The sequence below is a fragment of the Sus scrofa genome, chromosome 14 (genome assembly GCF_054392235.1).
Source record: "Sus scrofa isolate SSC_HxYL_T2T_F1_AM1 chromosome 14, Sscrofa_HxYL_maternal_Yorkshire_Landrace_v2.0, whole genome shotgun sequence".
NCBI lineage: Eukaryota > Metazoa > Chordata > Mammalia > Artiodactyla > Suidae > Sus > Sus scrofa.
Window position 1 is genome coordinate 70,000,324 of NC_139396.1, and position 18,070 is coordinate 70,018,393.

Sequence of the window (18,070 nt, forward strand, 5' to 3'; positions counted from 1 at the left end):
CTCGAGGAATGTCGTAAAATAAATGCATTTTTCTGCTTAATTCTCTTTGGAGAGACAAATCTATTAGAGATAGCAGAAATGTTATTTAGTGCTGAGGGAGCAGGTGGTATTTGTAGACAGGGGCTGGAAGCCAATGGTTGGAGGGACAACACAAATTAGAAGTGAGGAGAGGAGTCCTGTTGTCAGAGAAACAGGTTCAGCCACCAGATCTAAAGAAGAATGTGAGGCTAATTATAGAAAGCAAGTCAGATGATTTCAGAGGCAAAATATAAATAATAAAAATGGTCTCAAAAATCAATGATGAGAGGGTACATTCTTTGGTAGATAAAATGTTGAGAAAATCAGTTTATTGAATAGAGAAAAAGAAAACTAACACTAACATTGATACAAAGTGGGTTAAAACTGTGAAATTATAAGTTTGAGTTGACAGAGACTATTTAGGGAGAAGAAAATTTCAAAAAACAAAACAAAAATAAACATATGCTATAAAAAGGAACATCTAGAAAACAAAAAAATAAAATCTTAGAAGTTAGAAATGCAAAGGAGGATAAAATTAAGAAAATCTCCAAGAAAGTAGAGGAAAGAGAAAGAAATGAAAGATGGGGGGGGGGGTAAAATACTAGAGAATCAGCTGGGAAGACCAACACTCAAAAGTAGAAGGTCCCAAATAGAAGAAACCAAAATGGAAAAAATCAAAGAAAGAATCTCCCAAACTATTCAATTACCAGATCAAAGAGGTCACAGTGGCCCATAATAATGGATGAAAACAGATCCACACACAATAGTATATTGTGGTGAAATTTCAAAACACCGAGGACGAAGGAAAGAAGTTTCCAGAGAGAAAAGCAAGTCACATCCAAAAGACCAAGAATCACTTCAAGCTTCACATCAGTAATGGTGGAAGTCAAAATAAAATGAATCCATGACTTTCAGGAAATGATTTCCAACCTACAAATGTGTACATAGCCAGAGTATCAATTTAGGAAGAGTTGGAGTGAAGACATTTTCAAACATGCAAAATCATAATACATTTACCTCCTATCTTTCTCAGGAACTTACTAGATAATTCAACTGCTCTGAAAGAAGGATTAAGCAAAGAAAGACGATGATGTGGAATACTGAAAATAGGAAATATAACCTAAGAATGAAGCAAAGGAAATCCTAAACATGGTAATGAAAGGGGTTCTGGGTTAGGATAGGAACCAAGCATAGAGGACAACCTGACAGTCTGTGAGAGGTGAAAGGCTCTGGGAGAAAGCTAGAGAAAGAACTGGTAGAATACTTGATGGGTGTGCAAATATTGAGAGGAGATTCAGGCAATTTACGGAGGGTTGTTTAATCAGGAAAAATTATCAGGAAAAATGAAAACAAAAACAAGAGAATTATTTGTTTTAGAGAAAAGAAAAAGCTAAAGGAAACCAGATAATACCATGTAACTTAGCTGTGAGTTATATTTATGTAGCTATAAAAATTGAAGCATTGAATGCAGAACTTACTAAAATTTTGAATTAGATCTATTGGGAGGATGGAAGAACAGGCGGTGTGCTTGTGGGAGATTGAGGGTAGAAAATTAAAAGAGCTAAACTCTCATTTCTAATTATGAGAAGCCCATAGAAAAACCCTAAAACTGGAAAACTAAGAGGGAGCCATACAAACTTTTATTTGAATCACCTGGGGCTCAGGCTTATGAGCAAGTTCTGATTCAGTGGGTGTAGTTGGCATGTAAGAGCTAATGAACTCCAAGGTGATAGCCATGTCAATTGTTCATGAGTACAAGGATTTAGAGAATCCAGAATACTTAAGGAGATGAAGTTGTTTGCTTTTGAGAGACAGTAAATGGTGTAGAGAGCTGGGATACCAGACAGCTATTTTTTATAACAAGCTTTCTAGAAGTGTTTGGCTCTTTAAATCATGCGCATATGTGTATATGAAATAGAAACTAGATGTTTTTCTATGAGAAGAAAAGGAACAATACAAATTATCTACACACACCACACACACACACACACACACACACACACACACACACACACACACACACTTCACCTGATCTGTGCACCAGTACCACGCAGCTACGACGGTCATTCCAAATATCATTCCTGGCCATGGAATATCCCCAGTGACAGCATCTCGGAAAATGTGGAAGGAGTCTCCCTGAGGAGTGTAGCACTTGGGGCTGATTGTCAGGTTGTCCCCCTCGACTATGGTTGGGATGGCATTCATGTACTTCTCTGTAAAACTCTCGTAGCCTCCGACTTCGACAAAAGCTGGAAAGGCATTGAATAAAATGAAACGTTTCATAGAAATCCAAGACACTTCATGTTCATAATTATTCCCTTGTAGTGGAGGTACCCAAACACCTCCAATCAGCCTGGTCAAATCCTCAATGTCCTTCTCCCAGGATCCATGTATTTCTAGTACCTCTACTGGCACTGGCCATGCCATCAGATTTCCCTTCACAAAGTACATAAAGCAAATTACTCTTTAACTTTTCTTCTTATGGTGCTCTTGGAAATTTTGATTTAGTGTTTAGCCTTGTGGTAAAAATTAAACTGTTATCCAAAAGACTGGTATTTGATGTTTCACAAGCAGCCAAGGCAGAAAAAACCTGAAGATAAGCTAAATGAGGCTAACAGAATTAGATATCGGAAAACCACAACTCATCTGAAAGGGCCAGAAGTCATGGTCTTTCTTCCGGATTCCAGAGCCTGGCTGGTCAGACCTTACACACACTCTGGTTTTCTGGTGCAATACTATATTATACCTGTGTTACAATAAAAATTTGGGGAGTTCCCGTCGTGGCGCAGTGGTTAACGAATCCGACTAGGAACCATGAGGTTGCGGGTTCAATCCCTGCCCTTGCTCAGTGGGTTAAGGATCCGGCGTTGCCGTGAGCTGTGGTGTAGATTGCAGACGCGGCTCGGATCCCGCATTGCTGTGGCTCTGGTGTAGGCCGGTGGCTACAGCTCTGATTCAACCCCTAGCCTGGGAACCTCCATATGCCGCGGAAGCGGCCCAAGAAATAGCAACAATAACAACAACAACAACAACGAAAAAGACAAAAAGACAAAAAAAAAAAAAAAAAAAAAAATAAAAATTTGGAAGGATAAGGAGCAGAAATTGGAGGCAGCAGATTAAGTGTGGTGAAGGGAAATGGTGAGACTCAGCCCCCTGGGAGGGTCTGGAAAAGTTAGGTATAGAAAGGAATCACAATGGATGAGAACCATAGAAAAATAAGCCCAGGCATTTGAGACAACATAGTATTGGTTCAAGTGATATAGATTTCATCAGCATGAATTTGTAGACTGGTAGACATTACAACTCTACATTTGTAGAGTTGAGGTTGACCGTTTACTTCATTAACTATTTGAGCACTAACGTGTTTGTTGTGTGCCAAACACTGTGCCAGCATTATATGCAAAATGAATGTGCAAGGCAGAGACTCAACCTAGTGGAGGAGACAGACAATACAAGGAAATTGTTCTGATAAGGGAAGTACGGTTTGTAATGGAAATACATGGGGGACCTAAGAGATGAGTGTTCTCCCATAACGATAGGAGAAGTGAATCTTAGAGAGGCTGATGCCAGGGTATGCATCACTGGGGCCAGAAACCAAAGAACCATGAATGAAAAAAAATAGAAATTTTGGCTTAAGTAGAAAGTTCACAAGGAATTGGTACTAGCAATTGCTTTTTGAGTAGCACTGTACAATAGAATTTTCTGTAATGATGGAAACATTCTATTTTTGTGCCGTCCAACATGGTAATATATTTAGCAGTTGAAATATGGCTAGGCAAATGAGAAACTGAATTTTTCATTTTAATTAATTTAAATTTAAATAGTCATATGTGGCTAATAGCATCCATATTCTGTCAAAATCACTATCATTGTGGATTTGTTGTCTTCGCAGTTATATCAGTTTTGCTGTGTGCACCTTTAAGTTCTGTAACTAGGTGCATGTATGGTGTAGCTTGAGTAGGTGGTAGAACAGGGTTGCTGCTGGTCAGGAGAGGGATAAAAGGACACTTGGTTTCACCCTACATCCTTTTTACTGTGTACATGGATTTTCTAGGCAAAGATAAACAAACACCATAAAAAAGGAAACAAAAATCAGCAAGCTGTAAATTAGATTCATCAATAGTGTTTGCTGGCATGACTTAAAAGAATGAATTAGTTGATGATACTACTAAGTGAGAAAATCCAACCTATGATTGTATATTCTAACAATAGAGTAAGAAATGTACTTTAATTATTTCCATCTGAAATAGTCATAATGAAGTTTATATTTAGTTATCTAAAACTTTCTTAATATTAAATCCTTTATTTAATGCAGATCTATATAAATGAAAATGTACATGTAAATGTAATTGAATCCAATGCACAGTATTTTCATAAAAATTTTCAACCCAATGGTACTAACTTTGTCCATTATGAACACAAAGATATTAAGATTAAACAAAGAAATTTGTCTAAGCAATAATTTTTTTTAATCTTTTTGCCTTTTCTAGAGCCGCTCTCACAGCATATAGAGGTTCCCAGGCTAGGGGACTAATCAGAGCTGTAGTCACCGGCCTACACCACAGCCACAGCAACGCGGGATCCGAGTCGCGTCTGCAACCTACACCACAGCTCACAGCAATGCTGGATCCTTAACCCACTGAGCCCTGATGGGAACTCCCTGAGCAGTAATCTTTTAAAGGCGGTAAAGTTCTTCTCCCTCACTTTTTCATGCTGAGATAGTACAGCAAGAAAGAAGTTAGGTAGACATTTCAATGATGTGAATTATGTAAATGATTGGAAAATGTGACCCGATAGACTTGGAAAGCAGTAGTAAAGAGCAGGTAGACTGACCAGATGCAAGTCCTTGATTTCTGGCCTCAGGGCCTTGCTCACACTGTTACCACTTACCAAACCCCATGAGAATAAAAGAACCTATCAGCATGATGATCGTTTGGAGGGTGTCTGTGTAAATCACCGAGGCCAAGCCACCTGTGGAGAGAAAGAAAAGAACCAGGACATTTTATCCTCATCTATTTGCCATCACCTCCAGGTTCTCCTCCATCCAAACCCTGGAAATAACTCAGCAAAAACATATCAAAAGCTCCTAGAAGGGCCACAAGCTCCTCTTGTCATCCTTATCTCCTTAGTAGTTATGTCTCTCTTTGATCCTCCATATCCCTTGCCTTGCCTTGACTTGACTCAAAGTTTCTGAGAAATATAGTAGAGGTCCATCTTTGTGTGAGTTTTTTTGTTTTGTGTTTTTTTGTCTTTTTAGGGCTGCACCCGAGGCATATGGAGGTTCCCAGGCTAGGGGTCCCAGCTGCTGGCCTATGCCACAGTCTCAGCAACTCCAGATCAAGCCGCATCTGAGACGTACATACACCACAGCTTAAGGCAATGCCCATCCTTAACCCACTGAGTGAGCCGAGGGATTGAACTTGCATCCTCATGGATGCTAGTCAGATTCATTTCCACTGAGCCACAACAGGAACTCCCGTTGTGTGAGTTTTTGAATATTAAATAGGGGGAAAGGCCAAGTTTTAATACCATGAAAGTTTCCTTTAACAATCCCTCAGTTCACTCCACTTAGAAAAATACTTGCTCTCAAAAAAACTGGGGAAAGCCATTTTGCTTTGGTGTTGGAATGTATCACTGTCTCATTAGTCAAGAACCAGATATAGTTGTTGACTTGTGTTTTGCTGCAGTGTGTTCAAACAACAATGACTTTCAACTCTAGGCTCACAGTCTCAGTCAGCAAAGTATTTCCTTCATGAGAGTGGCATGGGGAAACAAGACAGATCCTGAAAATAGGAGATTCACACCCTTATCTCTCACTTATTCTGAAATGTATTCAATGTGTTAAAATGGCTCCAGAGCTTTCTTGATTATTCCAAGTGTTATTTTTCTTTATTTTTCCCACCTGAGCTAGTATAGTTTAATTTTCATAAGTTAGTATGCACGAGCCGCTGCACCAGTTTATGTGGTTCACAAAAGGCTGCTATTGAACTGTTACCACACACTGTCTCTCATAACCAACTGGCTGCCTCAATCCTCCTTTCCTGATTCTGCAGTTCATAGTCTACCATTGTGCCCTGGCATCATGTCTTCATTTGGGCCCTGCCTTGGATTTGCCAGTCTCAGGTTGAAGCCACTATTTCATCCTGACTTTCCATGTATACAATACACTGGATTCCAAATGCCAGTCTGGGTACCAAACACACAGCTGAGCCAAATCACTCTTTCACCACTTCACTCACCACATCATTAGCTGCTCACACCCAATACTGAGGATTCTGTTTTCTTTTGTTCTAGTTGTATTTCTGGGTCTGTGGTTGAATATCACAATATGGAATAAGAAGTTTTCTTTACCATGACAGTGACAAAGCTAACACTGAGGGTGCTAATGGCAGGTGAGATGAGCAGAAGAGAGCATTACTGAGCTAAACTTGCAACAGACTCACCAGTGATTGTGTAAATAGCAGTGATAGCCAAGAGGCTGAAGATCGCCAGATAAAGGTCCAATCCCAAGGCCAGCTTGATGAATATGGCTCCAGAAAATATGTCTGACTAAAGAGGGAGCAGTTAGGATGGAAAAGAAACATGCACCACATCACTTAGCTTTTCACTGATGACTTCCCCCAAATACTTACTGTAACTCTACATGTCATTTCTGCAATCCACTTGTGAACTCTTTAGAAGCCAGATCTCATCCACAGAGGATAAGTTATTGGACTGACCACCAAGAGGAATAACTAGTGAGTGAACAGAAGGTGAGACATGTCTACACTATAGCTTGTGTAGAATACTCTTTCATGATGGTCAGCAGAGAAACAATAATAAAGACTAAAGAGGTAGACAGAGGAGACACAAAATAGAGGAATGGCTATTGTCAGGAAGGAAGATACTTGAGCATGCTTGGGGTATTAGAAAGTAAGGGGTAAAATGTGAAGGGTGAGGTAATTATGAAGCAAATAGCTAGAGACATTGAGACGAGATGGGATCAAGAGTAGGCAGAGGTTGAGGGGCTGAACTTTGATAAAAAGGGAAGATTCCTTATCCTCAGAGTGGTGGGAAGAAGGAAAGAATAAGGTTATTTGGGTGGAGGAGGAATGAGTGGTTGGTTCACACCTAAGTTTACCAGACTAAGTGGGAGATGAGGTTTTCTTTCTTTTTTTTTTTTAAATTTATTTTTTTTTATCTTAAGTATTTTTTTAAAATTTTATTTTATTTTCCCACTGTACAGCAAGGGGGTCAGGTTATCCTTACATGTATACATTACAATTACAGTTTTTCCCCCACCATTTCTTCTGTTGCAACATGAGTATCTAGACATAGTTCTCAATGCTGAGGTTTTCTGATAAGAGACAGAGGTCCAGGAGCTAAAAAGGTTGTGGATGGTTTAGAATGTCATTGAGAAGACCAGGGGAAAGTCATAAAGAAACATAAATAAAAGAACTATTGGTTGAGGTCCAGAGGCCAGCAGGGAGTCCTAGCTATTTGCTTCATAATTACCTCACCCTTCACATTTTACCCTGAGATGCAAGATCATGTCTACCCAGCTCTGCCTGGGCCCCTGTAGCCCCAAAGTCTGCTTCCCTGATTCCCTGATATTTCTTCAGTGCAACTGGTGTTTGGATCTGTCCCCTAAATTCTGATCTTCCCAGGATCCATGTCAAAAACAAAACCCAAAACCTGAGAAATAGTATGTAAGCATGTTAGAAACATGGAAATAAATTCTCTAGGTACAGGCACAGAATAAGTGGGAAGCTGGGTTTAACCAGGATTGAACTCTTTTTCTAGGGGAGTTTAATGAAAGGGGAGACAGGCAAATAAATTGAGTCTATGTGATAAAGAGTGATTATAAGGATGGATTATGGAATCTAAGGAAAAGGAAAGCATGAGTCAAGTAAGGGAAAGGATTCAGAATCAGACGAATTAGGTTTTTTTTTTTTTGGTAGAACTTGGGTTTGGAAAAGGTGTAACAGGAGATGGTTGCTTTTTACCCTCATAAAATTTGAAATAAAACCTGATGTTTTATCATTTCACCAGACACTCATGTTGGTGAAAAGCCTATTCTTGATAATCCAAGCCTAGAATCTAACTCTGTGTTACAAACACAAAGTACTTTCTGCAACTTTGTTATCACCGGATTTTTAAGGACTGCAACTACTGTGTAAATTGAGAGGAGATTGGGCTTTTACAAAATTTGATAGTCACAAAAAATTATTTACCATTTCAGAAAAGACATCACCTGCTGGGACTCATTGTATATAATTTGTCATGAATGGTACCTGCATTTGTCTGCATTTATTGCTGTCACATTCATACTAATCTACGTGGGGGGGCAATTAAAATATTTCTCATAAATAGGAAGCATTTCAAAATCCGAGATTTTCTTTTGCTATTAAAGACATTAGTTGGACAATTGTCATCTCTCAATAAAGTCTGTAGGTTACAATCAGTTTTAATCCAAGTTAATTTCTTTCTTTTTTTGTGTGTGTGTCTTTTTAGGGCCAAACTTGAGGCATATGGAGGTTCCCAGGTAGGGGTCGAGTCGGAGCTGTAGCTGCCAGCCTATGCCACAGCCACAGCAACACAGGATCCAAGCTGCATCTGTGATCTATGCCACTGTTCAAGGCAATGCCAGAGCCTTAACCACTGAGTGAGGCCAGGGATCAAACCCGCAACCTCATGGTTCCTAGTTGAATTCATTTCTGTTGTGCCACAATGGAAACTCCCAAGGTTAATTTCTTAATTTAAAAATTTGTATCATAAATGTCTTTAAGGCATTCGGGTTCAATTGTCTAAGGTTAAAGGTGCATGATGTCTTACTGAGTACATATAATGACTCTCAGTAGATGTATTATTGGAGGTTGAGAACCAGTGAACAAGATGATCTTTTTAAAACCTGGGGCAGGGGAGAACTATGAAAGTCGCTGATCTGTTTAATAATTAACCAGGACAGAATCTGTTATCAGAGTCTAATAGTACACAGAAGGTCATGTCTAAGATTATTAATATCACTTAAAACATAACCTAGTTGGTAAAAATGGACTCCTGTCGCTGAATCTTTCCAGCTCACCACAGCAGCTCCTGCATAGTCACTTGGCTTTCTCTGTGGCTCCATTCAGCTCCCCAACATTCCATCCTCTCCCACCACCAGGAACCATCCATGCCAGGAGCCTGCATCCCTCAGGGTCTGCTTTGGCCTCTGTCATTCTGCTCTAGCACTTTGTTCATGCTCCTTAGGGTCATAACTCTGGGCTTCAGGGCCAGAGGAGAATGGAGATCAGCGAGTCCCACCCACCTACAGTGCTCTTTAAGATCATAAAGCCCTATAGGTGTTGGAGCCAGAGGCAGAATGTGTGAGCTCAAAGCCCCAGATACCTGCAGGCTCCTCTGCATCCCTTGGGGTCTCTTCACCCTCCTGTCCTGGGGCTCATTTAAGTCCCTGCACTCCCCACCAATGCAGAAGACCTCAGTTCCAGTTCTATGCAGCAAGGACCACCACCTCACTTCCTGGGTGTCCATAGCACATTTCCTGTGCTTGTCTTTATACTCTATTTCAGCTCTCATTTTAATATTTTTGCATATAGTGTCGCAAATTGCTATTTCATTGGACATTCTTACATCCTTAACCACATGGTGAACTCCTTGTGCACAGGAATCTTGCTCCCCCAACCCAGAGATCAACAATTTATAAGTGCTGGGAAATGCTCACATTGCATTAGGAAGGCTCACGCCATTTAATCTAAGCTGCTGATTTGCTTCCAGTCATGACTCAGTTCAACACAGGAGCAATAATGAGAGTGAGCTTCGGCTCTCAAGAACTGCCTAGGCTATAAACTTGCAGGAGAGTATTTCCTTAGTCACCTACACATTGAGGAGCAAATGAGTTAACTTTTTTTGTTTGTTTTCTAAACATGCTGCTGAATCTTCCAATTCCTTTTTTCTTTTCTCAATGATTATCTCCAAGGGATTGAACTGTTAAACTTTAGAATCCTTTTAACACTGATCTGTAACATCTGTTTTATAGGGATGATAAAATAGGGTACAGTAAAGCAAAGTCAGCATAATAATATAAAACACTTTCCTTCTGGTCTACATGTCAGATAATTAAGATGAAAAGGAAAATGTAAACCTGGCCTGGCTTTGACAAAGAGAATAAAGAGGTTATTGTGCAGGGGGAGGCAGGGGGCTAGAGAATCCTCCTCTTGACTACTAAATAGCTGTGCTACTTAAATGAGACTTTTTTTTTTCTTTCTGTCCATCCATTTTTTCATATTCTTTTTTTTTTTTTTTTTTTTTTGTCTTTTTGCCATTTCTTGGGCCGTTCCAGCGGCATATGGAGGTTGCCAGGCTAGGGGTCCAATCAGCGCTGTAGCTGCCAGCCTACGCCAGAGCCACAGCAACGCAAGATCTGAGCGGTGTCTGTAACCTACACCACAGCTCACGGCAACGCAGGATCGTTAACCCACTGAGCAAGGGCAGGGATTGAACCCGCAACCTCATGGTTCCTAGTCGGATTCATTAACCACTGCACCATGACGGGAACTCCCATTTTTTCATACTCTTAATGAAAGTGTGGGTTTACACTCAGGAGCCTCTCATAACTTGTAATTCTTTTACTCTATGAGTGCAGGGTCTCTGAAACTCCTCTTTTTCTACATAAAAACTTGTCAGAGAGACCCCACATAGTTTAAAAACCATCCATAAGGCTTAATCTATAAAGGCTCTCTTGATCTTAGCACTTTTGCCCCATCAAAGGACCTCACGAAGATAATATGCCAGGAGGGCATGGAACTCACTGAGATTCTCAAAGCCACACAGATGAACAGGGAGAGGATGGAGAGGTAGATCTGGAGTCGCTTTCCACCAAACCGCTTCCTCAGGTATTCTGGCATGGTCATCACCTGCAGAGGCAGACACCAGGGATTCTCCTTCAGAGCTTAGCATGTTCAGACTGTTTAACATTCACTAAGCACCTGTGAGCAGGTAACTATGTGCAGTACCTCAGGAAGACAGAGGTTTCACCCTTGGAAAGCAGCAGGACTGGAATATATGCAATCATTGGAATCAGACAATCTTGGGATATGTTCCCAGATTTGACATTTACTGGAAGTGTGACCTTTGGTAAATGACAATCTCTCTGAATCTCCGTTTTATCATCCGTAAAATGGGACTTTAATATGAAGGTAGATGTAAAGTACCCACTGAGACACCAAATGTATGTTAGATACTCAACAAATAGTTTTGATTATTTTCACCAATAATGTTGCAGTCCAGTAAAAACAATACTACTCATAAATAATGAACTACAATTAGGGTCACACAATAAATTGATAATTGAACAAATTGCAGTTATACAGTTGGGAGTATATTTATGTGATTATCTTTACTGAAAAGAAGGCAGTTAGATCAAACCCCAATTTAGAGAAAAATCCGAGGTTATCGTTACTGAAATACATCATCTATGCAATCAGTGTAAAAGGCGCATTTTTCTGGTTTCTTCATAGCAGATTGAGCTCATGAGTTCATCTCCCCCAATATAAAAGGATTTAAATAAAGATTTATGTAATATTATCAAAAACAGGAAGAGAAACGCTCAGGGGCTCATAAACTGTGTGGAACCCTGTCAAAAATGGTATGCCATTTCCAATAACACATGCATAAGTTCTGTGGTGTGGATTCTTAGATCAAGGAGAGCATTCTTCAACAGAGTTGTTCAAGCCTGGAACTGGAAGGGACCCAGGATAAACAGAGGGGGACTATATAGTGACTGGCAGGTTTATTGGACAGAAAGTACCCTCATCCCAGGACTTATCCCAGGATATAGCATCCCACAGCCTGTGCACCAGCTGCAGAAGGAATAAATGTGGGAACCAGGCTTAGAGAGGCAGAGCAGCGAACCAGATGGTTCTCAATAACAGATTAAAGGGGAGCCACCAGAGCTACAGTGCTTTCTATTCCTTATTTTTTTAAAAAAAAACTACTTTAGGAGTTCCCGTCGTGGCTCAGTGGTTAACAAATCCGACTAGGAACCATGAGGTTGTGGGTTCGATCCCTGTTCTTGCTCAGTGGGTTAAGGATCCGGCATTGCCATGAGCTGAGGTGTAGGTCACAGACGTGGCTCAGATCCCACCTTGCTATGGCTGTGGTGTAGGCTGGCGGCTACAGCTCTGATTAGACCCCTAGCCTGGGAACCTCCATATGCCGCAGGGGCAGCCCCAGAAAAGGCAAAAAGACAAAACAACAACAACAACAAACTCCTTTCCATCAACCCCTAGCCCAGGAACTTCCATATGCCACAGGTGTGGCCATTAAAAAAACCAAAACACAAACAAAACAAAACAAAAAAAACTATTTCACAAATGTCAGAATGGCAAAGAATAGAATGAAGGAAAATACCATGTGTTGTTGAGAATATGAGAAAATACAAACCCTCACAATAGTGATCAGAAAGAGGACAGCTGACTGCAGCCATTTTCAAGAGCCATCTGACAGCACATAGTAGATTTATGTAAATGTAAACCCAGAAATCCTGGGAAGAATGATAGCACCCAGGTTTCATGACTGATCAGAAAGAATGAGTCTATAAACGAATGCCTGACAGATGAGCCAAAGAACACTTGTGGATACTCACCCCTGCCTTGATGTATATGGGGACAAAGAACCATCCCAGGACCAGTAACAGCAGCAAAGCCTACAAGAAACCAAGAACAGAGTGTGAAATTAGAAAGGCTTGGTTTGTGGGCCTTTTCACTTCACAACCTCGTAGACTAAAAATAAAGTGTATGATTGGATCCCAGGACAGCTGTAGGCTCTTTCCTCTGTTTCCATGATTCAGAGGCCACCATTTCCTGGGGCTTAGGAGGTGACAAAAGATGTGTGGTGAAAAATGGAGAGATGGTAAGAGATCTGAGCCCATTTGGACCACTGGTCAGTGATACGGTCTTTGCCAAAAGGAATTATTCTTGAATGGCAAGAACTATATAGAGTGACAAACCAATGAGAAAGACATTTAGAGATAGATGAATATTACCAGTACCCACCAAGTCTCCACAAATACTACTACTACTACTGAAATCTTACATTAACATCGATGCTTGTAAAAAGTCTTCACATATATTGCTCATGCTGTTCTCACAACACCAAGTGACACAGATGCAATAAGCACAATCCTGTTTTATGGAGGGGTAACTTGAGCCTTAGAGAGATTAAGGAAGCCCAAAGTCATGGATTAAAAGAGCCAGGCTCTTGGCAACCTGATAATCACACCCACTGGGGCCATATGGCATTTTGTCCCTGCTTCTGGAGGCTGGCTCCTTTCTGGAGTCCATGGCACCATAAAAACAAAACCCAGACCATAGGGCATGTGTGGAAGCTGGGTCCATTCTGGAATCCCTGACGCTACCAAAGTAAAACTAGAGGCAAAATCTTCAACAAGGGAAGGGCACAGTTACTGCAATGACTCAAGGTCACTTTCTGACTCTACCCAGGGAGGGTCTCTTTATATTTTTGCTGTAATCCAACTTTCTTTCACATCAGCATCTCCCTCTGACATTTCATACACATGCACATACCAGCACTAGAAAGGACAGGAGAAAAGAACAGAAAAGCTTAGTCAATTCAAGAAATATTTATAGCATGTGCCCAGTTAAGTCTTATGGAGAAACATGAGAGGAGATGGTCCCTGTGCTTAAAGATCTTAGATCTAATTAAGGGGGACACATCTTCTACTGGTGAGATGGATGTAGAAGAATTAGGAACTCAATCACAGAGCCTTGTAGATTCCATCTACTGCCTCTAAATCACTCATTCCTTACTATACAGTCACTCCCTTGGTCAGGTCCTATTCATCCTTTTGACATCAGCACCAAGAATCTCCCTGGACACATGATGAGCCCTAGACATCATCTAGGATGGATGACCCTCCTGTGTGAGAGCTCTCAACACTCCATGCATGCTTCTCTCCTTGTACTTCCCATAGTATAGTGAATGTTTATCTGTCTCCCCCACAGGGATGTAAGCTTCTCAAAAGAATCTTTCTTTCACATTTTTAAAAATTCCCTGCATCTAATTCAGAGCTAGACATATAGTGTAATAGCTCAGGGAGGAAAGATAAAAGTGATGGCTAAAATGATCAAGGTGTTTAAGTGAAAGTGAGGATTGAATCCTATAGAAATGATATTCCTGGTGGAATAACTGCTTGAACAAAATAATGTGACTGGAAGGGCCCAGGCAGAATGGGGCCACACTGGGGAGGCTCTGAAGCTCAGAAAAGGGGTGGGTTAGGAAAAGAAATAGAAAGCAAACCAAACAGGAATTTTTCTTATACAGACTTCCGGGCAATCACATCTAGAGTTTAAAAAAAATTTTTTTAGGAGTTCCCGTCATGGCTCAGTGATTAACGAATCCGACTAGGAACCATAAGGTTGCAGGTTCAATCCCTGGCCTTGCTCAGTGGGTTAAGGCTCCGGCATTGCCGTGAGCTGTGGTGTAGGTCGCAGACACGGCTTGGATCCTGCATTGCTATGGCTCTGGTGTAGGCTGGTGGCTACAGCTCTGATTCGACCCTTTTTTTGCCATTTCTTGGGCCACGACTGGCAAAAGAAGAAATGGCAAAAAGACAAAAAGACAAAAAAAAAAATTTTTTTAAAGTATAGTTGATTTACAATGTTCCTTCAATTTTTGCTGTATAGCAAAGTGATCAAGTCAAACATATATATATATATATATATGCATTCTTTTTTTTTCTTACTATCTTCCATCACGTTCTGACCCAAGAGATTGGACATAGTTCCCTGCACTGTACAATAGGACCCCATTGCTTATCCATTCCAAATGTAATAGTCTTCATCTACCAACCCCAAACTCCCCATCTCTAAAGTATGGTACAAATGATCCTATCTACAAAATAGAGTTTTGATTTAAAGGAAAAAAACCTATGATGTCACTTACATTCCATTCAAATGCTGCAATGGCGATTCCTGAGGCTGCTCCTGTCCCAGCCAGCCCCACGAAGTGACCACTGCCAATGTTACTGGCAAAGAGAGAGGCACCCATCTGGAATCCAAGAGAACAGAGAAAGAAGTCCCAAATCAGACATCCTAAAAGCAGGTAAATATTGAGATGTTTCTATCACCTCTCCTCAGGGTAGGAGTCAGCAAGCTATAGATCATGGCCTAAATTTAGCCGGTCATTAGTTTTTGGTAGCTAAGACTGTTTTCATATTTTTGAATGGTTAAAAAAAAGTCTAAAGAAGAATAATATTTTGGGAAATGTGATATGTGAAATTCAAGTTTTAGGGTCCACAGATAGTTTTATCAGAATGCAGCCACACTCACTGGTTTTACATATTGACCGAGGCTGCTTCTGTGCTACAACAGTAGTTGTGTGGTTGCAACACACTGTATGGCCCATAAACTTTAAAATACTGGCCATAAAATAAAATAAAATAAAATAAAATAAAATAAAATAAAATAAAATAAAATAAAATAAAATACTTATAATCTGGCATTTTATGGAAAAGCTCTCTGACCTCTGCTTTAAAGAACATTATCTACCTGGATGCTCTGATTTGAGTCTATCCTTCGCCAAGAACTTCCAGACCTCCTGTAGGATCCTTCAGTCAGCCTCAAGGACTCCAAAGCTGGGTAAGAGGGAATTCTTCTCATCCTCCTGACCCTAAGTTTTCTGTCACATCGTCTACTGTTCTTAAGTCTCAGTGATCAAGAGAGATTTCTTGAGGAAGCATGGATGAGCACTAGTTCTGTCAGAATAGAGTTTCAGTGTGGGAACCCCACAGTGCTTATTCTTCTGTTTTCACTTTTTGAGCCTTCTTTAAGACCATCTTTCCTTTCCTTTTTTTTTTTTTCTGGCCATGCCCTCCACACATGGGAGTTCCCATGCCATAACAGCAACATTAGGCACTGCAGTGATGATGCCAGATCTCTAACCCACTGTGCCACAAGGGAACTCCAAAACCAGGTTTTCTATTCAGGCATTTGGGGACAGGGAATGGGATTGAGTTGGTTTGTGGCTATGGGATTGGTTGAGCCCTGAATATTTCATAAAAATAGTCTTAAGAAGGCATTGTCTGATTGGACACCCCAATAAATACCCATTTTGACCTTGCAATTGGTCTGCTTCAACCACCCTGGCCAGGTCATTTCCTAATCTCCACTTCCTTTCATACTATTCAGTCTGCAGATCTGTGAAGGAAGCATGTACTGAGCATCCACTGTATAACCATATGCCTAAACCACTGCTGACACTGTATAGGTTCAGAGAAGATGCACCCTGCAAGGGCACTCTTGCCAAGGAAGCCAAGCACCAAAACCCAGTATGGAAGACACAAACTGGGCAAAAATCAAAGAGGCATCACCATTTCACCATCACAGGGAACTCACAACTGCTCTCATAACTGCAGAGAACGCAGGACTAGACATTCTGGTGGTCATGCAGGGGGAAGCTTCTCAGATAAAGCAGGGCTTGAGCTGAGTGTTGAAGGAGGAAAGCAGAGTGGGGAATGCTTATTCAAAGAAGAGGGGCAGTAGCATTGGCTCAGGACTGGGACCAATGAAGGAATGCACTAGAAATTGTAAAGAGCCAAGGCAGATGATCTTTGCTCTGGACCATAGGGAAAGAATTTGAAGCAGAGCTGAGCTGGGTCTTCCCAAATGCCACCTTATAACTCCTGCTCTCACAATCGTTGATTCACTAACATTTACTGGAACTACAGGGCAGGGCCCTGAAGTCAGGGTTTTAGGGAAAGAGACACCAGCAAGTAGGCAACCAATGCACTTCAGATATGATCAACATTCCCTTTTTTCTCTTTATTTGCCCTTAAACACACACACTGGAAATTTACCTCCAGGAGGCTCTAACCCACTTACCGGCCACCAGGTCACATCTCGACCAGCCAGGAAAAAGCCTCCAACAGTTCCCCGGTTGGTCCTCAGCATCGCCTGAGAGAAGGGAAGACATGTGAAGGTCAAACCGCAGCAATTGCTCCTGAGATGCCCCAGATGCTCTGGCCAGGGTGCTGATGGAAGTGACCTTTTCCAGCATTCCTAAAGAGAAACACTATCCTGGAAATCATAACACAGCACGAATTTTCAAAGGACTTCAAAAATCACAGCTTCACAGAAACCAAAGGACTTTAAGAAATCACATTCCTCAACTTCTGTCCTAATTGCTTTGTTTTCATTGATGAAAACAATGTGAATCGCTAAAGCTGTGCTTCGAAGAAAATATGCAGCCTCTAACCCATTACTTGAAAGAATGAATGTAAATAAATTAGGCATCCAACTCAACTAAATTAGAAAGCAAGTAAAGGAAAATAAATGAGCTAATAAAACAATATCTTTATTCCATTATGCCAGGTGCTGGACGCTGAACAGCCTAAGTCTGAAGTCCCACTGCTGGCCCCATTCACACGAAGTTAGAAGGATTAACTCGGTGAAAGTTGATGTCACACATGAGAAAACGACTGAGAGGACAATGAAATGTGTAACAGCTGGTAATGTCCTCTTACTTCTTCACACCACACATTTCCCGCCCTCAGACATTTTACCCTGAGCCTTGTGCCCACCCTAAACACCCTACTGGGTTCCTACATACCCACAGCCCAACAGCCATCACCACCACAAAATAGATGACAATGACAGAGATGTCAGCAGCATTTTGGATGCGCTCTGATATCTCAGGAGGACCCGGGGTCTTGGTCACAGTGCTGGGGCTTAACGTGCTGGCCATGGCTGCAGGCAGTGGTTTTCCATCCCAGGTACAGCCCTTTTCTTATGTGAGCTCTGAGTTAATGATCAGCCTCGAGCAGGTGGCGTGCGCTATCAGAGTCATCTCCTGGCCAGGAGGACCTTTAAACTTCTCTGAGCTCTGAGACCATGAGTCTCCAGTGGTCATGTTGGGCTCAGTGAACTGTGGGAATGAGAGGTGAGAGATGAGAAATGGAGTGAGAATTGAAGGTGGAGAGTTGGGGATTCACTGAATGGAAAGATGGGGTCTTTAAGATTTGACCAGGCTGAGTGAGGACTAAGGAGATGAAGAG

General features: G+C 41.2%; 1 protein-coding gene across 1 annotated transcript in view; it reads right to left on the reverse strand.

The window, feature by feature from the left end:
* SLC5A4 (solute carrier family 5 member 4) overlaps window positions 1-17,768 on the reverse strand; it is a 33,729-nt gene extending 15,961 nt beyond the window's left edge. The window contains 8 exon segments of the mRNA NM_214182.1: window positions 2,047-2,267; window positions 4,909-4,989; window positions 6,462-6,567; window positions 10,809-10,913; window positions 12,644-12,703; window positions 14,962-15,066; window positions 16,899-16,970; window positions 17,626-17,768. Coding sequence (NP_999347.1) covers window positions 2,047-2,267; window positions 4,909-4,989; window positions 6,462-6,567; window positions 10,809-10,913; window positions 12,644-12,703; window positions 14,962-15,066; window positions 16,899-16,970; window positions 17,626-17,760 — 885 coding nt within the window. The 5' untranslated portion in view covers window positions 17,761-17,768.
* Window positions 17,769-18,070: the final 302 nt, after the last annotated feature.